The sequence below is a fragment of the Peromyscus californicus genome, unplaced genomic scaffold, assembly GCF_007827085.1.
Source record: "Peromyscus californicus insignis strain IS unplaced genomic scaffold, ASM782708v3 Scaffold_25__1_contigs__length_3188244, whole genome shotgun sequence".
Classification (NCBI taxonomy): Eukaryota; Metazoa; Chordata; class Mammalia; order Rodentia; family Cricetidae; genus Peromyscus; species Peromyscus californicus.
The window spans coordinates 1,206,425-1,228,069 of record NW_026294536.1 but is presented as its reverse complement, the minus strand read 5'-3'; the positions used below and the strand labels follow the sequence as shown (position 1 = coordinate 1,228,069).

Sequence of the window (21,645 nt, the reverse complement as noted above, 5' to 3'; positions counted from 1 at the left end):
AAATGTAATGAGAAAACTATCTCCTATTTCACAGTTTTTAATATGTTGCAGTTTGAAATTTATTTTCCCAGAATTAATCTACTTACATGCTACAAAAATAACAGTTTTTAAAAACAATGAGATTGGCTGGCCAACAATCTCTACATTTCAGATTGATTTAGAGGGTTTGGGTTCAAGGGTGACTTCCGGTTCTTCACAGCGTTCACAGGAGTTCCTAGGACTCCGCTTTTTCCTCTACACACTCACCATCGTCCACGTGTTTGTCTCATCCCTTCTGCATTATAGCTCCCTTGATAAGCTGTGCCCACAGCAGCTCACAAATGACACAGACCTTCGACTTATACTAATGGGCTGGGAAGAATAACATTAACTGTTCACAGTTACTCATAGTTTTAAAGAGGGAAGAAGCGACAAACAGAAAAGTATTTTTTCCTCCTGAATTTAGTCATGATAAGACTCGAGAAAACAGTTAAGTCATATCAGATTCCAGGTTTTATTCATAAATATTTAGAGTTACATGCACAAAGATGATCTATCTTTGCCTCATGCAAAGGTAATAAACTGTCCAAAGTGTGTCTTGATTTTGCATATCAAATACCTCTAAGACACCCTGAGGTTTTAGTACCAGCTCACTGTATTCCTATCCATGGTGGTCTAGTCAGAAATGCAGAGTACTGCATGCATACACACTACCTCTCCTGCAATGGAGGCAAACACTGCACCAGGGTAGCTGATAGTAACCCCCATTCCTCAGTAGGGAAAATGGAACACGACATTTAATTTGAAAGTCAGCTCCAGCCCCACTCACCAAAGTACTCATCAGAAGGGGGATTTTCCATGTCATACAGCATCTTCTTGGTCAGGTGCTCCAGCTCATCTTCTGGCCGGAATGATGGGGGAACAGAAGGAGGCCCCATAGGCCCAGGGTGTCCAGCCTGGAAGAAAACACATAACCATTTAAACTTGGTCTAAACATACACTACAGCAATCTGCTTAACTGGGGAGGAAGCAGCACAGGTCCATCCATCTGTAGACCTGTGTTGGCCCTAAGATTTACTACTTATCCAGTGTCTGACCTTTGTCCTTCCACTTAATTTACTTGCCTTTTCTAGATGAGTCTCTCATACTTTAGAATCTGTGTTTCCAGTAGCAGGAATCTAATTTTTCAATAACTGCTAAGTAGTTGTCATGTTATTGTTATTGTAGTAATTAGGAAGATGACCAGTAAAGACTATACAGCCTAGAGAAAAGTCTACAGGCACATCAATAAAGATAGCTCCTCTGGAGAGCGCACACTGTCAGGGGTTAAAGGGAGCTCTCTCGGAGAGGATTCAGAGAAAAGAGAAAAAATAGATGAGACTTCTTATACCTAGGTGAAGAAACCTCAGGTACAATCAAAAGCTCCCAGCCATTGTGTTTTCCTGTTCAAACAAATGTACATGTTATAGCTTTCGCCGTGCCCAAGCCAGAACACACTTCTATCACGTCCCAGTTAAGGCAGCTCAGCAACGTTTTCGTGCCATCGACCCGAAAGGGAGCTCACTAGATCTCCCTTTCCTACATTTCAACTCACCCTTGTCAACAGCACCCCGTATCTTTAACCCGGGAATTATAAAGATAAAAAATGCTGTTATTAACAGTTTAGACACGAGGATAGCCCTGGCCACTGTCAAGGGGGAGAGAGACGGATGGAGTGTGTGCTTGCTTGGTGAGGACACACTCTTGCAACGGCTGCATGAGAGTTTCTGTCTTCAGAATCATTTAAGAGTAAATCCTACAAAGCTGAAAGCTGGGTGTTCATTCCCCCAACATCTTCACTTGACCTAAGGACTTATCAGGCACAAAATCCTGTAACGCACACATCTCTTTATAGACATTATCATGCCTAACGCAGTTTTGCTTAGTTGAGTGATGTCTAAGGCACAGAAGCATTCTCGACACAAACAAGACTTCATTGATAGTGTTTTACTCTTTTCTCTGTTTTTTACTATTTTCCCAGTTTGGAGAACCACTGTTCTATAATCATTTATCCTCTACACTGTGACCAGCTGTGAATTTTGTGTTAACTACTATCCACTGCCCAAATAAATGTCACTGTCAATGTCTGAGAACTGTAGTAATCTATGGGTAGAGAGATGTAGCTTTAGAGGAAAGTTTAATACTATGGCCATTGAGTAAAATAATAATATTATTTTACTGGCCAGATTTACAGTACTGGCCATTGTTTTGTACTGTGCAGAGGACCTTAAATTCAACCAAAAGCGCTTGTTCGCCCCTATAACATTAATGCCATGGATGCATCTTATCACACCAGTCATTTCTGAAGTTCAGGGTGCATGGCTGGGTAAGAAAGCTGGTGACTTTATTTTATGTTATGTAAATGCTACTTTTGAAATTCACGAAATGGGACTTTTTTTTTTTAAGCCACAATAACTTCAAATAATAAAGATATGCTGTTTACTCCTAAACCCCTGGAGTAAGTTTCTATATAATCCATGCCAAGTGGAGGGTTCCAAGAGGAAGCAAATGTCAGAGCTGAGAAGTACCTTGGTGTGAGTGAGTAGTAACAACCACAAACGGCCCTATGAGTGAAGAGGACAGACAGGGAGCTTCAACTGATCGTTGTCTTGTGACACTGGCGTATCTGGGGCTTCTCTGTAAGTCAGAAGCCTATGGTTGAGACCACAGATAAACTCTACGAATAGTGATGGAGAGACAACCGGACTTGGAGTTCTTCGGCAAGCCTCTGAACTTTGGGTAAGTTCAGATCCGCTCGGTCATTGTGAGACGCACAGTGAGACAACCGGCACCTGGGGAACATGGGACTGAACCGTTTCAGAGCACTGTGGAGAAGGGCTCTCTATTTCAGGTGGCAAAACAGACAGCCGAGATGGAACGGGAGGAACTGCTCTCCTTCGGGTGTGCAATAAAAGGAGAGGTGAGTCCAGAGGATGCTGGCATCTAAGCCCAAATTGTACCCACGCACCTCTTCCCCCAACCACGTGTTGCACATGGCTTCCAACAGAGAGGTACTGGAGAAGCCCCAACTGTCACTGCTATCAGCACTAATGCCAGCTGTTTTAATTCACTCAGCAGTTACTAAAGAGCACGTGATTATCTTGCTTCCAAAGGATACAATTCATTATTGCCTCAGCCTATGTATCTGATTTTTTTTTTTAAAATAAACAAGAGGTAAGAAACTAAATCCATCTCCCACAAAACTACGGCAGAAATGCCTACTCTTAGCACTTACATTTCAAAATGACTAATTTCAAAGTACTCTGTCAGTATTTCACAGATGTTCTTCAAAAGTATCACCCTCTCTACTCTTCAAACATCCTTGCCTATTTTGCTTGCCGAGTTTAGAAGGGCTCTTTTCCATTTAAATTCTACTTTTTGCATATTGATGCTATTAGATTTATCATGCTCATATATATGTCCCTATAAACTCACTGTAAGTTGAAAACACTATAAGCCAAAGGAGGCCGTGATGCACCTCACATATTGGTCATCGCAACATAACAAGGTGCTATGAGCACTGTTCTGTCATGTAACATGTGGCCCCATGGGAGGTGTAGCCCAGCGCCATTGCTCAGCATCTTGAGAGGACATTATACTAAAATATCATCATTAGCTTGGGAGTAAAACAAAACAATAACGACAAAAAACAATAAAAAAATCCATCTCACATTTGTGTGCTTTCTATGGAATGGAGACCGCTTTCACAAAACATAAAGCTGACAAGTCTCGAGGGGAGCCACAGTTAAGCTGGGGACCACACTGCACTGTTAATTGAGAGTTATGTCTCATGAGGAAGGACCTAGATGATCTCACAGCATTTTGAATTTTGTCTACATGACTCTCCTACCCAACCCTGTCCCAGGGTATAATACGGAACACGTCTGGGATGAATGCTGGGAGACCACAGATTCTTTAGGTAAGAGTTGGTTTTTCACTCCAGGGAAGGTAGCCTAGGACACTGAGTTCAATCCCATAAGAAATTTGTATTTTACCTTCACTCTGATAGACGATTATCTCTATAATTTCCCCCTTGCAATACAGATCAGGGCTCATGATATCTTAAGAAAAATGAACAGCCATGTCCAACTTGTTTATTTTCAATTGGGTAATTTATAGCACAGTTTAGGGTAAAAATGTACAACTTACAATGTGTGAAGGGTCACTGGGATGGGATGATTTCCACTGTTTTCTGGGTTCTTCACTCAGAACTGTGAACATCAGTAGTATAATATTCACCGTGATCCAATGATTCCTCGATTGCACGACCCTTTCCCAGGTGCCTGCTTCACATATAAGTAATCTCAAATGCTTAGAGGATGGCCCTGTATGACGTGTGAACGTGCTTTATGGACAAGAAAACTGAGGTCAAGTGGGTAAGTGAGCAACCCTGTGGTGGACAGGAGAACTCTGTGGAGAAACAGCAGAACTTGGACTCCCTGGTGAACTGAGTTGGGTGTATATTTGCTACACAGCAATGCCTCTCAGGATTCCCTACTAGTGTCTTCAAGCCCTTCTAGCTATGTTATTAGATAGTGATTTAGATTTATATCAACTTACTCTTATATAAGCCAAGATTTTTATATATGTGAAGGATTACTGCTCAGCACAAAAGAAATAAAAACAAAGACGTTCTTTTGAATGTGCACATTAATCACCAATATGTATGTTCTTTGAAATGTCTGAATCACTTAGTGAAGGCACAAGAGCATCATAAGCCACACGGGTGAGTTGTCACAGGGTCAGACTTCAGACAACTCCAACTTTTCTCAATCTAAAGCGCCAAGGACTGCAAAGATCACGTCAAATTATTAAGAGTTTCTACCTCTGACAACTTAGGAGTTGCAGAAGAAAAAGACCCAAAGTAGACAATCACAAAAATGTGTAAAGAGTAAGATACAGGTGTGAGTCCAGTGTTCTAGCATGCCAGGAGGAGGCTTCTGGGAGATATGAGCCTTTGTCCTTTAAGGATAAATCAGATTCCATAAGAGCAACGAGGAAGGAAGGGAGAAAGGGATGGAGTCCAAGAACAATGTACACAGAATACATGGGAAAACTTAGAGGGGAAATGAGCTAAAATGAAGAAGGCAGCCAATGCCAAGTCTTCATTGTAGGTAAGAGGAAATGATTAGGAGATTTTCAAGTGGTGGTTACCTTTGTTAAAGTTATGAATACAGCACAATATTTTTTAGATCACAAAGATTATTTTAAAATGCAATCAGGGCTGGAGTAAAGGCTCAACTTGATTTGCAACCACAAGGATTTTAATTCAGTCCATAGGATCTTGTTTAAAAAGGTCATTATTGTATAACGCTTGTAATCCCAGGGCTGGGTAGGTGGAGCCAGGCCTATTTGGTGAGCTACAACAACAACAACAAACCAACCAAAGAAACAAAACAAAGACACAAACAAGGTGGGATAAAGGCACTTGCTACAAATTCTGATAACCTAAATTTCATCCCTAAGACCCACATGACAGAGGGAGAAAAGGACGCCGACAAGTTACTCTCTGACCTCCAAAGAAATACATGTACAATAAAACAAAACCCAAAATGCCCACTCTGCAGCAAGGCGGCTGAGAGGGTAAAGGTACCCATTCCCAAGCTCCTCTCTTAGAGCATATCCCTGGCACCCACATGGAGCGGGGAAAACCCACTCCAGTAGTTGTCCTTTGACCTCACCCACGTGTGCTGTGATAATGGAATTAAAATAATAAAAAAAGAACAAACGCAAAACAAGGGGGAATGACTCTTCAGTAAGGGCACCCAAGGTGGCACTCTGGCCTCTACACCCATATGCATGCACATACTTGAATGTGCACAGATGCACACACTAGTACACACACACACACACACACACACACACACACACACACACACACACCACATACACAAAATTCACCCAGACATGAGGGTATTTCTAGGCAATTTAGTAAGTAATACAATTTTAAAGCTCTGATATTTACTTGTGTGGCTAACTCTCGATTTCTTTCTTGTCTCTGGGCACACAGGAAGCATTGCTGATTCCCTCTTTCAGTTAGAAGTTGCCATGAGCCAGGTGGCAGTGGCACACACCTTTAATCCCAGCACTTGGGAGGCAGAGGCAGGCGGATCTCTGTGAGTTCGAGGCCAGCCTGGTCTACAGAGTGAGATCCAGGACAGGCACCAAAACTACACAGAGAAACGCTGTCTCAAAAACAAAACAAAACAAAAAAAACCCAATAATAATAATAATAATATAATAAAGAAGTTGCCACGAGAGGCACAAGAAGGTGGAGGCTTAGTTCTTCAGTTACTGGACAAAGAGGAGGCCTCTACCCCTCAGGCTGAGCGAGCTGCTTCACACTATTACACCAGGGAAAGTGGAAACCGATACCTTCAAAAGCCAATGCTGAAAGTCATGGGAAACTGAGTGCTGTTACTCTATGCAAGCACTTGTCTATTGCCCTTAATCTAAATACATTTTCCTCAGATCAAAGTTCCAACTATCTACACATTCTGGTCCACATTACTAAACCGTTGCCCAGGTAAGTGTCATTAGAAAAGACATATTATGACGCCAAATGTGCATATATAAGTCTAGGTTTTTCCTTGTATTACTGGTGGTGCTGTGTAGTAATGAGGAGTGGTTTCTGCAAAGGAAATACAAATGGACAGAATCCTTGCTCAACAAGAACATTTCACCATATTAATAATAAGGCAAACAGCAGCTTCCACCCAGCACAGTCATGTAATATTTTATTATGCGCGGAGTGGTTTGTATATTCATTCTTACACAGGATATAACTAGGTTATTACATGGTTAAAAACTATCTGATCATTTGGAGCCTTTTTAATATTTTTTTCTGTCTATAATTTGACTGAAGAACTTTATGGAATTATTTTCATTTCCTGGGCCTCAGTTTCTTCACTTATAAAATAATACTCTCAAAGATTCCTTGATTTTATTTCATCATGTGTTTGTGACCGTAACATAGCAGGTGTCATTGTCGGCTCTGAGAGTGAAATCACATATTTCTATGTTTAGAGATATTCTGTAGTCTGTAAAAATAAATGCACACTGAGTCAGTGGAAACCTCCTTAATACAGAGGTTTCCATTATAAGAGGACGTGAACCGCTTGTCAGCATCCTCTGAAGCATCCGCGCTTCATTCAGTGTTCTGAATCTGAGTAAGCAGCGGGCACCTCACAGGGCTTCTGCAGCCTACTGAACTTTCACTACTCTTGGGTTACGAAATCAAGAGGCTCTGAAAGTTAACCACTTTATCCCCCATGCCCTTTCCTTGGGTCGAGAAGGAAACTTTCCACCGACACCCACTTTTGGGGGGTGGTAGGGGTGGTAGCGGCAGAGTTTGGTTGCTATGTAGACAAACTGACCTGAACCTTTCTATGCACCCCAAACTGACCTCAAAACCATTGCCCTCTGGCCTTGGCCTCAAAAGTGGTAGATTATAGGTACAGGCAACCACAGCCCCAGTGTCTTTTCTGAGGAAAGAGGATACACGAAAAGGAGCCCTCACTAAGACACAAACGGGGGGGGGGGGGGGGGGTGTCTCAGGCCAATGCCTGCTCCCTGCAATGGTTCCTTCCAGCAATGCAGCTCCATGTGGTAAGGATCCATGGTGCGAAGTGGTCACTCAATAACCATCACTGCAGCAGCTTATCTAGTTACTGACCATGACCTTGCTTGGGGTCATTTTCCTCCAGTACCCTGACCTGCTGTTGATTTCTTACCTGCAAGGTACCACCGACTTGAACTTACTGCGAGTCTGAATCTCACCAGAAACGCACTCCTAGGCAAATACAACACCGGGAAAAAGCAGCCAAAATCTTCTGGAAGATTCCATGATAATGAATACTCTATCATTTCGGGTAGCAGAGACGCTCTTTTTTTCTTGTCCATTTGTAATGATGTACAAGAGGTTCCTCCTCTTAGAAGGAAAATGACTTCAATTATGTGTTCTTGTGAAAAGAAACATTGAAATTATCTTCTTTTCAAAAGGTAGAATTAGCCCCATTTTAGAGCTGAAAGCCTGCCAGAAAAAATACATATATTTCTGATAGCACCCCCCATCACCATTTAGCTGTGTCAAGTTCCTACTCTGCAATTTCCTGTGGCTGCTTTTACTTCTGGATTCTTCCTGAATGTCCCACTCCACTCAATGCCTCACTGTGTAAACAGATGAAGTACCTTGTCTGGCCAAGGACAGAAGGTATGCTGGGATACCTGCTGTGTTTCAGGCTACAGTAGCGGACAGCAAGGGGGCCAGGGAAAAGTCACGTGGCAGGAGAGAGAGACCTGCCTGCCCCCTCCTAGTGAGAACCCACGACTTCTCCGTTGGCACAGTTCTGTTCTCATGCCATGGGTTGCTGTCTCTAAAGCACGGTTCTTAAGCCAAAGTCTTCACAGGAGAGGATGGATGTACCCGTATTTCAGCAAGATGGACTTGTTGAAAAGCTACTGTAACCAAGAGAAGGGCCGGGCATCCGCGAGGAACCTGCAGCGCCACCACACCAAGGTTTTAGGATGCTCTACCAGAGCCAAAATGGCTCTCATTCCCCACAGTTAGCACTCTTCGTCTCCATGTCAAGAGTGTCTAGGCTTGCTGACTTTGAGTTCCGATATCTTTTAACTTTCCCTAGGATTTTGCTTTTCTATTACTGATTTTCTCAACTATAAGCTGAAGAGTAATTTATCTTATTCATAAAAGAAGCATTGTATACCACTAAATATTGCTGTTACAGTTACTAGGGAAGAAATGTCGAGCTTTGTTAAGAAGGTGATATTCTTCTTAACAAAGGAAGTGGAATGCTTGTTTACTGATCTTTCCAGTAACCCACCACCTATTGGTGTGGTGTTCCTGATTTCCACAGACTGTTTTAGCAATTTCCATAATAACCACGAGTACTTTTACCCATAAGTCTCACAAACTGATGTTGGTAAATGCAAATTTTGTTGGTCCTCCAAACTGTTGACACTAACAAAAAAACAGTGACATGAGGCTCATGTTAGATGGAAAATGGACTAGTCCTTCCTCTCACTTTCCTGCCTGGAGGAATTCCAGGCACATGAGCCACAAATAGTGATGCCACACTGCCCTGTAGACAAGAGCCAGGGAAAAGTAGTAGGTGCCTCAGTGGTCAGTGGGAAAGTGAAGCCACAGCCCTGTAGCAGATCTAATCACAGTAATGACTCTATAGTTCCCTTTTTCAGCCCTCCCAGGGCTATTTCCAAGCAGACTGACCCTGGAGTGAGAGGACCCCTCTCAATTTGCTTTACAGGAGGCTAACAGAAGCTATTTCTAGCATACTGTGATGACCAAAATCTACCTACTATATCGGGCCTATCAATTAGGCTTTATGCATGCTATGCATAATAGATCTGTCATTAGCAGAGACAGAGAAATGCAGGACACCTCTTCCTTTGTTTTTTTTCCTCACAAAGATGGATGACACAGAAGTTTGATGAATGGAATAAACTGTTTGTGGTTGTATTCCCAAATTAAACTATATCTTTGCTATGCCTCACCTAGGTAGCAGTGGCTTCCTGGAGGAAAAGTTCCCTCTTAATTTGGTTGCCTAGTAAAATGCAGTAGCTATTTGCTCCTTTGTTGGGAAGGAAGGTTTCATGATGTGTTGTTCCACTGGAGTGGGGTGTGGTGGAGAGGGTGGGGAGGGGAGAAAGTTTATTGACTAGAAGGTATACCCCATTTCTCTATTTATTCATTTACTTATGGAGATAGGGTCTCATATAATCTAGGCTGGCACTGAACTTGTCATGCAGTGAGGCTGGCCTTGAACTCCTGATCCTCCTCCCTCCATCTCCCAAGAGTAGCCATGACAGGTGTGCACCACTGGGCCTGGTGAGAAACCCCACTTTTAATAGTCACCTTAGTGTGCTGTCTCTTCCTGGCCTGTAGCCTTGACCTTGTTTCTAACTGACTGTCTGTTCAAAATGAGGTTTCCCCAGTCATTTGTTATTAATTAATTACTTAGATGTTGTCTCTGACTATTATAATCTTCAGAGCATGGTAAAACAGTGTAGAGCAGAGATGCCAAATTGACTGTGAACATAAAATGAAAAACAGATACTAGATGAAGTCCAGCAAAGTCGGCAGGATGGGCTGCAAGCAGTTTACTTAAAAATACTTTTAAAGTGTCTAAATAGAATATAGGAAAAATGAACGACTTTTAGAAAATAACAAATACACTTTTCAAAACATGAGGTTCTAGTCTCTTCTTCAGTATTTTCAGTTTGAAACCAGGAGAGCAGGGGGAATCCGGAGTGTGGACAGGCTGGAAGAAACGAAAGGCCTGAGCTTCTCAGTCTTCTACACACAGAAACACTTTCTCACTGCACAAGCTGTTTCTAGCTAGTGGGATTGACAGATGCCTGAACGTGACACACACGCCACTGAAATACCATGCAAATCCGTTTTCAGTTTTAATATGCAAATGTGGTGCTTGGCACATCACTTTCCACGGCTGAGGTGAATTTCTGTTTTTGAGTTTTTCGTGGGAAATGCAAACCAGCAAACAAATGGTTAACTCCCCACATTTCACCTAACAGGCTTTAGTTTTCATCTGAGTCAGAGGACTGTCTTGCTCAGCAATCCAAGGCACCTGGGAGACAAAGAGAGGGCCAGTGCTTTGCTCTGGAAAAATGCCACCCTCCACAAACAAGTTTGCCCCCGGAGAGAGGATCACATTGGACATCCAGGACTGCAGGGTCGTAGGCAAGGCACTTAAGAGTGAATAACAGTAAAAAAAAATATATATATATATGTTTGACCCCTGAAAAGCAAATCAAAGAAGCTCATTATGTTGGGAGATAGACATCTGGACAGACGAAATGAGCAACTAGTCCAAAGTCCTTATTTCTAGGTAGCCAGGCAGTAAACTGCAGCCTCTAGTTAAATCTATATTCAATTACCCACAACTATTAGTGACTAATTCCGTATTAAGGCAATCATCACAATGGCTGTGAGGCACCTAGTTGAATGGTTTATAATTCAGTCAGGAAATCAAGACATATGAAGGGAAAAAACAACAGATCAAAGACAAAGTTGGCTCCAATCGCTGTGGCAGAGATGCTTAATGTATCAATTCCAGGCTCTGCCTGTGTTTTAATTCCAACCCACTCACCAACAATTGGTATCCACAGCAAGGTATTTATTTAATCAAATAGATGTTAGTTGCTTAAAATATAAATGGGTGCTCACAGAACTCACCCCATGAGTTGAGTAAAATGGTCCCCATAAGCCATTGGTGGTGGTTTAGAACTTAATGTCACAGTTCACTGAACATCTGCATGACTGGTATGCAAACACATAATTGGATAATATGGAATCAAGAGGACAGAAACTGTCCTTGTAGCCAAAACATCACAAGACGATGAGGGGCTCACATCAGGACCTGGAGCAATAGACTTCAGGGGCGATACACCACTGTAAGATTAAATTTCCTTTGGATTCCTTCGCTCCTTCACAGTCCACGAGCAACCTGGTACAACACAAACCCCAGAGTCTTCCTGTCACAGGATCAGCCTGGGGTTTCCCTTTCCTTTCCATTCTCTTTCCCACCCCCACCTTTCTTTATTCACTATGAAGAAATAAATCAAATCAGTGGTTTCTTAACTGACTTATGGGGGAGTGATTTGGATAGAACCACACCCAGGAGTGGCGGAGCCATGAGTTAAATATGAGCCTGCTGTTCTTAGCGCAGTGTTTTTCCACTGATTTACAGCTATCTTTATATATTCATTTAGAAATATGAAACTTACATGATCTATCATAAAGGTTAATCAAGACAGTCAACCTTGCTGATTAAAGCATGATGCTAATTAGACCAGAGTTGGAGACTAATGTGGCCCCTTTTACTTTCAGAAACACTGATTGTGGTGTGATGGAGAAAGTGTGGGCTTTGGAGGCAGAGCAACAGAAGCATTCGACTTACTCTAGACACTTCACAAGGTTTCCTTTTCTTTTTTAACTTAGCATTAGCTTCTTCATGTATAAATGACATGAAGGGCGGGCAGGGAAAGGGGATAGTTACTTATTCCAGAGCCAGCATGAGTAGTATGCAGATGATACATGGCATGTGCTAGTATTTAACAGTGGCTCATGATTATTTGTGTTAAGTGTTCACACAACCTGTCAACTCTGAGCTATGGATGTCTTTCAAATGTGGCAGGAAGGTGGATGAGAGAACATGAATGACTTAGTATCATTCACCAACACTGGAGCAGTGGGAAGAAAGATCATGCTCTGATCCTGAACCTAAAGGCAAAGGGCATTGCCATTTATGATCAATCAGCCATGCAATGGAATGCCAGTCCTACCAGAGGAATGTTTACATGAGTTCTCAGACGTAGAACTGCATTGGTGTTTTGTTTACATATTTATTGATTTATAACTTGGAAGACTGAATGTAATTAAGGTGTACTATGTAGCAGGTGCCAGATAAGGTCAAACAATATTTCACATTAAATAATTCATTTATTCGCCAAGCAAGTTCAATAGGCAGTCATACTGATTTGCCAAGGTGGGATGGGGGGTGGGGGGTGGGGGGGGGTGGAGGACTGAGGCCCGAGTACCTTGATAGTAAGTGAAGAACCTGGTATGTAACTCAAGCTGGGCATCCTAAAGACTGAAGCTCACCACACGAAGTGCCCAACTTCTCAACCCACCTACAATGCCCCCACAGCTACCCTTCATTCTTAAGGATTTAATACACATAACAAAGTAGGATCAATGGAAACTTTCTTTAGGAGAAAGTACTACTACTTCTGCATAGAGATGACACCAAGAGATGAAGAGTATCCATGCAGGTTCAGTACAGAAGGAAAGCTCCCAAGCCTGAGAAACAAGACCAGTTTTAATGTCTTCATTCACAATTAAGCACAATCAAACTGAGTTTCAAAAGCCACTTCCTTTATCAATGTCTGATACAAGGGTCAATGCTAAACCTCAGAACAGAAGAAAATAAGAACCGTAAAATGTCTTCTATATTAAAAGCTCAAGTTCAGGGCCATCTCCTAATGACCAGTATGATAAGGATTTCCTGCTGGGTTCTGGCCAAATGATGGATAAAATAAAATATGGCAGTAACTGACTCTCCATAAGAAGCAAGGCCTTTCTAAAATTCAGGAGACAAGTCTAGATTGGCTACACCTTGTCGTTTTTCAGAAACAAAGCACACTGGAGATCACCTGTTGGTTAATGAGTCCTCTAATCAATTAATTTTAATTAATTTGAAGGAGAGAGAGTTGAGGAGGGAAGCTGTGTGTTCAAGGTTATCTGAAAATAGAGGGTAAAATTGAGAAGAAAATTCAGATCAGAAAAGTAGGTCTAACTGAAAACTGGTTTATTCCTCTTTTTTTCACCCCAGAAGGCTCCCTCCGAACAGTGGTACACTCTGGATGCTCTGTAAAGCGTGCCCATTCTTGGCAAAGATCTTGGGAGCCCTAATCTACACTGATGCATTTTTCTGAGATCCTGAGATGGAAGTTGCTATAAAGTGAAAATCATTGCTGTTATTCTTGGCGAGTGTACACAGACCGGCAACAGCTGGCACAGACAGATGTGGTCTACAGTGAATTCCACGTCTGGCTGTGCTGATGCTATTCCCTGTAGTTTTCCTTTTCTGCATCAGTGAGGGACATTCCTCCTCACTCCATGTACCCCATGAACTGAATGCCATCGAGGTGAGGTTAAAACCTCAATAAGCCAGCACCAATGCCTTCTGTTTCCATTGCAATTTCCCAATGACTTGACTTTCTAAGAAAAACACTACTGTTTTATGGAAAGAATTTTCTTCATCTGGGACCTTGTATGCCTGGGAATTGCAACAGTAATATTTATAAAATCAACTACTTTTGTATGAATTCTTTTATGTACAAGTTCTTCCTTTAATCTTGGAAATAAGTTAGTGAAGGAAATGTATTTGAAGTTTTATTTATATTTCTTTTTGTGGCTTTTCAAAAGTAGATTTTAAGTTAGCATGCAAATAAATTTCATTACAGCATCTTCACACACACACACACACACACACACACACACACACACACACACACACACCATTATCATTATATTTTACCTTTATTAGTTTCTTCCCTCCATCTGGTTCACTTCCTACATATGTATGTATGTATGTCACATGTCAGGTATCTATGTCACGGATTCATAACAGTAGCAAAATTACAGTGATGAAGTGGCAATAAAATAATTTTATGGTTGGGGTCATCACAACATGAGGAACTGTATTAAAGGGTCGCAGCATTGGGAAGGCTGAGAAGCACTGCTCTAGAGCCTGAGTTACAGGTAGCTGTGAGCTGCCATTTGTGGGTGCTGGAAACTGAACTCAGGTTCTCCATACAGGCAGCATGTGTCTTCAACTGCTGAGCCGCCTCTCTCCCTTTCTGCTTTCCCACTCCCTGCATTCCATATCCCATGAGAAGGAGGTTGATATCTCACTTCACAAATGAGGAAACCGAGAAAGAATGAAGTGAAATAAATTGTTCACGACCACAGAGCTGGGAGAACGAGGAGACAGGATTTATAATAAACCACACTGACTCCAGAAACTTCTTCACTTCTAGAGATTGAGAGGGTGATCCTGGGTGTCAGTATAATAAGAACGAAATGTATTTGATTCAAGTGAGTCCAACAAATCCAGGTGTGGTACTCTATCACAATCAAGAATATCACAGAATTCTGGATGCTTTACCAACCCCATCATTCCACTCTGAGTACCAGGTAGAAGCCATGGTATTACAGGCTCTATTGTACTGAATTGCAAATGCAGTTCAGCTGACCCAGGTCTTTCAGCCCTACTGAACATGCTTCATGTCCAGTCCTCTGTTTTTGATGCTTCTGGACTATTCATGGAGGTTCTTGGAAGAGAGCAAGAAGCATGAAGTGTGGACATCACACTGTTTCAACTTGGCACCGTTCTAATTACAGCGAGATGACCGTAAACAACATAATCATTGTTAAGAGTATTAACCACATGCCTATTGGTGTTTTTCTAAAGAAACTAATGAGATATGGGCTCTGTCCTCTTAGACAGAAGGGGAAAAAAGTTAAAGGAATGTCTACAAATCCAAAGAAAAATGTTGTAATAACATGCTATTCTCCTCCTCCACAGAAAAAAAAGAAGCGGGGTGCAGTTGGTATGAGTGAGAGACACTCAGAGAAAGAAAGTAACTATGTCTTGGGTGGAGGCAGAATCTGGACATCTAGAGATGTAGAAAAATGGTGTTTTAAGTGAGGACCTGAGTAGGAAGAATGAGTGCATCAGACTGGCAGCATCCTTCCTATAGATCACCATAGGGTCAGGCTCCTCACTGTCTCTCTGTTCCTCATCTGCTTTATTGTCCGTGCTGAGTAGGAAGATGGCAGTGTATTTTAGTGAAGGGGTGGAAACTGTCTGCTGGCAGCCTCAACCCACACACAAGGCTGCTGAGCGAGCTGTCTGTAGATCACCTCAGGACCGTGGCCCAGCGGGCCAGCTGTTCCAGACGAGGCCAAACATTACTCACTGAAATGCACGCTCTTGCTGCTGATTTTTAAAAGTGATTACTTTAATGAGAGGCTGGAGAAAATGAGCCCGAAAGCGGCTGTGGTGATGTCTGATACCAACAACTCAGCACGCAGAGGGAGGCTGAGGTAGAGAGATCTGAGTGCCCGGGGACTTCACTGACATGGCCAAGCTTCCACATAAGAGAAAGAGAGTCAAAACAGAAGCTGGGTTGCTTTTGGTTTTTTCCTTTGACTCTTTCCATAGATTTGTAGAAGTATTTATGTGCTGACTTTACAGAAGAGCTTAGCTGAAGCGCTCCCCATCTGCCGCACAGGCACCCACACTCCAGCAGGTGAGGCCCCTTCATACAACAATGACACTGCCATGTAGGACAGTTTGAAAGGGTTCAGTGTCAAATGACGCTACAACTGGATCTACAATTATAGGTATAACCAGGATGCAGGGATTTCTTTTATTTTAACAAGCAAAGTACAGAAATACAGAAAGTAAGGACACAGCAGACTGGCCAGCAAGAAGTCTAGATTCTTCTTTGCTATATATAATAATCTTTCAAATCCTGTTAGACAGTCATTTTGCCTATTGAGGTCCCATTTCCCTAACTGTGTTTAATCTTCATCCTCTTCACACGCATTTTGTTTTTCTTTTGAAACAAACTATGGCGCAGAAGCAATGGCATGCAAACATATAAGAGGCAGAACAACTCCCTAGCATCCTTCAACATGACAGTGAAATGTTTTAAGATTTATTTATTTCATGTGTACAAGTGTCGTGTCCGCATGTATGTATGTGCACCATGTTCATGCCTGGTGCCTGTGGGTGTCAGAATAAGGTATGAGGTCTCCTGATACTGGAGTTTTGGATGGTTGTAAGTCACCCTGTGGGTGCTGGAAACTGAACAGAGGTCCTCTGCAAGAGCAGTAAGTGCTCCTAACTGCTCAGTCGTCTCCCCAGAACCATGGCCCTAAGATTTGGGAAGGCAAGCTCTACTCTGAATACTTGCAATGCCCTTTTTCCCTGCTTAGGTATTTCCCTTTTGCCCTCATTCAGCAATGGGAATGGAAGGCACCAAGGTGTAAGGCTCCAGAGCACTCTACCTAGCTACCACAGCCAAGTCCAAGGCTAGCCTCAGTCCCGGGCCTTAGCACAATGTGGAATACTTTAAGTGTGTCACGGCTGTTGGCATCTGTCTTCCCTTCTCTATTTCCAAACTTTGGGTCATGTTGTTATAGTGCATTCATAACTAAAGGTGAAATTTCATTAGTTCAAATGGCAGGAACTGAGCAGAGAGGTGGCAGATACTGTCCTGGTCAGCACTTGAATGGAGAGGCGAGACTATGGTGTGCTCTAGAACACTCATGGTTCTACCGTTTAAACTGATATTAAGGTGGAGTTGACACTGTTTCTCAACGACAAACTATGCAGATTCAAGAGTTTTAAATGGAGATAAAGATGGGAATGAAATGAAGAAGCAGAGGCCAAGGCGCACAAGCAGCCAGCTGAAGTCTACCTAGTCATGCAGGAAGAACAGGACTCTCCTCCAGGTCTGTCTGGCTCTGGCCTTAATGTTCTTAACAACCAAAGTAGGTCTGGAAGGAGGAGAAAGATGCAGCATGCAAGGTCACAGAGGCAGTCCTCTCCTGTACATGATTTTGACTACTGAGATTTGGGTAATATTTATAGAACCCATCTACGTTTCCGACAAGCTATTTATCATTCTTTAGAATGTGTTATTACTTGTGATACAAGAGAATGCAGAATTAGGCCAACTTCTCTATTTCAATTTGTAGATGGAAGAAACATTGAATAGATTTGTTTTTTTTTTTTGTGGGGGAAAGAAACTAGAGGTAAACCCTGCTAATACATTTCTTTAAACAAATGGAACAGATCCTTTGAATAATGTGATTTTTTTTTCTTTACATGAACAGATACTTCACGCTACTTCACTCAGACTCCGGTTTACCAGGCTCAAAATCTCAAACAGAAGACAGCAGGGAGATCAGGTCTTGAGATTGAGATACTCTGTAGTACAAGAAAATTGAACTCAGAACCCAGAAGGCCAGAAGTTAAGCCCCCAGTCTGGCACACTCTAACCTCCTTACATCTCATCTTCCTATTCTGGACTACGCTGGTTCTATTTTGGACAGAATAGGTTTGGACATGACCACTGGGAGCACTATGTAACTACTTAAGAGCATGTTAAACATCAATATTGACAAGACTGAATGGAAGACAATGCTCATGACAGACAAGGTTTACCTTATCAAAGTCACAGTAATAGACAACAGTATTTTATAAGCCGGAGAAGCAATCTTTAATACCCTACTCTGACTTTTCTAAACAACAAGCCAAAAAAAAGCTCAGGGCTCCCAATGTGTTAGCCAGAGAAAAATGAGTAGCACTTCTCTCACTCGGTTCCTCTGAGCCATTAGCAGAGTATCCATGAACAGAAGCACAATGAGCTATAGAACTTGAGAGGCTAGTCACCAACTTCTCTGGGCCTTAGTCATGCCTCATGAGCCAGCGACTATCGCGAAGGCCAACAACTCCTACCACAGGGACTTCAGAGACTTGATTTGCAATGAGTGAGTAATGAATTGTAAAAATGCTCTGAAAAATAAGATTTCAAGCGCAGACTAGAGGTAGTCAGCACCTCCCCTTTAAGACACTTGTGAGAATGACTCTGTCCCTTGCAAACACAACAGATTACATAAGCACAATCAGATCAACTTCCTGTGCCAAGAAACTTGGTTGTCCTTCTTGAAATAATAGCATTTTGGCCAGAGAGTGAATTTCATCATTTTCTTTTGACTTTGGTTCTGACTTTTGCAAGGTACATGCTTGAGATTCAGAGCCCAGAGCCCAAGTCTGGCCCTGGCTGTTTGCTGATAGCCTAGAGCATATGAGTTGACCAAGCAGGGAATGGATCTGCTGCCAACCAAAACTAGGTGTCAGAGATATCTCAGCCTTAACTCCTCCCAACCCCAAGGCACCAAGGGCTGAGCCAGGCAGCAGCAGATCACTGAGCACCAACACTAAGGGGCAGAAAACGTTGTCAACCTGTTCCTTCCTTTTCTCATTCAATCTCTGGACATTGCATTCTCCAAACGAGATCACGTAGCTGGAATGATTCTAACAAAAGCAACAGGGCAATGATGGCAATTGAAGCTTAATTCTGCATCGTATACACCGTTTCAGATGAATACAAGTGCCTGCCCTCCAGGAGCTCATAATCTAGTGGGAGAATCAGAAAGGCAACTCAATAGACTGTGAGCTCCTTGAGGGTAGGGACCATCTTTATTCTTCCTTGTCTCTTCACTAAGCACTATGTCTGCCCTGAAGGGAGGCTGTCACTAAGTTCTCACTGAAGAGATGAGCCAGAGGAACCCATTTTCTTCTCCAGCTTTCTCCTCTCTTCTTCAACACACTGACTACTACTTAGTAAATGCACGACAACCCAGCCTTCACAGCCTCCTCCTCCACACAATGTGCACACGCCCTCCCTCCTCCTCCTCATCCCGGCACGTAGGTGCTGTTCAACAGATGACGGCGTAAACAGGCAAATGTGAGAAAGGACACACCTGCACTGTATCTGAGTCATGAATGGAACACCTTAGAAATTTCAGGGGCAGCTCAATCCAGCTGAGGGCATCTGTAAAGCCTAAAGAAGACAATGATTGATTTGGGCCACTTAACTCTAAAATCTCGAAGGCTAAATGACATTGCATAGGAAAAAAATTCAATCCTCTTTTACATTAATTAGGCAGATGACATCAGAACAAAACATTTTTCTTTAAACTAGAATATGAGTTATGCCAAATTCTACCTTCTAGAGGATATGGGTTTCAGCCAAAAGCCCATCATATAGATTATTGTTTTTCTCCTCTCAAGTACTTAGAGGAAATTAAGTCTTTTTTGGCATGCAGCAGTTCTCAGCAAGGTCATGGGTCCTTCTCCAGTGGTGTCAGGGGCAGTTAAGGTAAGAGCTTTGTCAACAAAAAGGAGACGTCAGTTATTTTTCTAGATAAAAAGCCAGTTAACCAGGATGGTATGGGGCCATTCTAAGCTTTGCTGGAGAGCTCAAAGGCTCAGTAAGAAAGCTGAGGACATTCCAAAGTTGGTCTTTATGGCTCTGAACTCATCATTAGACTATGGTGCAGCAGACAGGCAACAAGGAGATTGGTCTCTACTGAGGTGAGAACTTGGCATCACAATTTGCTCATCTGTAAGATGGACAAGGTGGAGCTGGGCGGTGGTGGCGCACGCCTTTAATCCCAGCACTCGGGAGGCAGAGCCAGGCGGATCTCTGTGAGTTCGAGGCCAGCCTGGGCTACCAAGTGAGTTCCAGGAGAGGCGCAAAGCTACACAGAGAAACCCTGTCTCGAAAAACCAAAAAAAAAAAAAAAAAAAAAAAAAAAAAAAAAAAAAAAAAAGATGGACAAGGTGGAAATGGTACTAGAATATTCATTTCCCGTAACTTAGAAAACTAGAAATTATCAGGAAGCATGGGGAGGAGAGGGTAAGCATAACAAAGTATGTCTGTTTGTTTGTTTGAGATTAACCAGGGCTATTTGTATGACCATGGCTTTGGAATCATCCTGTGGCCCGGTGGGTTCAGGAGTTGTGTACCACACAACTAAAGACAAGCAAACCTAAGAGAGGGCTTTTTGGAGAGCCCGATACCAAGGCCTGTGTTTCTTCAATCAGCACCCATGTCTCTCCTAACCACACATAAGCCAGCTTCCTTTGGTTTTCCCCCTTAAGTCTTCATGCCTAATACCTGCTTGAATAAGGCAACTTTCACATCCTCGATGCTGTGGTTCCCCCTTCCTTTGTTTTGTCTCAAGCTTCCTGCAAATACCACACAGATAAGAAACCCAGCTGAAGCCAAGACTCAACTAGCTGCACTCTCCTTCAGTGCTCGCTACATGAAGACTGTGTGTTCACCACCATAACCACTTTCCCACGCTCTCCAGCCTTGTCTACCTACTCCCCAAGTTCTTCATGCTACCAGCTTATCAGAATCAGCTGGGGCTGAAGTCACAGCAATACTTGCCCCAAAACAATCACCTCTACCTCTAGGTGAGGACCAGGAAGTTAACAGTATTAGAAGGCTTCCAAACTAGTTCTCAAGGGTAACTAAGGACAAGAACAGCTGCTACTTAAACACCAGAAGGCATGAGTTATGTCAACTTTTCTCTCCTCATTATGGATTGCCATTCTCACGGGTATCACCCTGTGATGTGGATGAGGATATTGAGATTACATAGGTCATAAATGATGTTTTTTTGGTTCAAGGATATCTGACCCCAGTCCTGGGCATACTAGGGTGAAGGGATATTGCCCTGACTGTATCAAAATACTCTATGGTATTCATTCTATTCCTCCCAAGAAAGATCTTTCATAGATTAACCTGCAAAATAATGCATGGTGATGCATCAGTTCCACCTTAAGGGAGCCTAGACTTTTCCGTGCCTCCTAGTGTTATCATTGGTAAATGCTGTGGTAGTCACAGAAAGCCAGGCACAGGAAGTACAAGGTTCTTTGTCAAGATTCATTTTCAGTGTTTCATGCTATTAACCATAATCACAAAGGCTACATTTATTGGCACTTCTGTGCAGGGCACTGGGCCAAATATTTTAAGTAGATTATTTTATTTAATAATCAAAACTTCCTGTGAGGCAAATACAGTTACTATCCCCACAATATGGATTAGGAAATTGAGCATTACACAGGACGTGAATGATAACATTTTGGTTCAAGGCTATCTGACCCCAGTCCTGAATATACTAGGCCAAGGGATATGGCTTTGACTATATCAAAATCATCACCACATAGAATGTGGTGCATGGATATAAGGTCATAGGAAGTGATAAACCAGGATTTATTTACAAAAAAGCCAAGAAAACTTCCTAAGAGGGGATGGAGGACGTAGGTGACCTGAGTCCACTGCCTGCTAAGGCACACAAGGCTAACACAAAGGGCTGATTGGCGGAGAATCAGTCCAGCTGACTTGGGTTTGCACACTGGGCATCCTCTTGGGATAACATGCGTAAGCAGTTGCTTTCTGACCTCACACTGAGTTCTG

At 42.5% G+C, this 21,645-nt stretch overlaps 1 protein-coding gene across 3 annotated transcripts in view; it reads right to left on the bottom strand.

Annotated features, from left to right (window-relative positions):
* The window catches only part of Lpp (LIM domain containing preferred translocation partner in lipoma), a 615,165-nt gene that overhangs the window by 149,269 nt on the left and 444,251 nt on the right, over positions 1-21,645 (bottom strand). For all 3 annotated transcript variants that reach the window (XM_052753866.1, XM_052753868.1, XM_052753867.1), the window contains exon 8: positions 809-935. In XM_052753866.1, the coding sequence (XP_052609826.1) occupies positions 809-935 (127 nt within the window). The remainder of the gene's footprint in view (positions 1-808; positions 936-21,645) is intronic.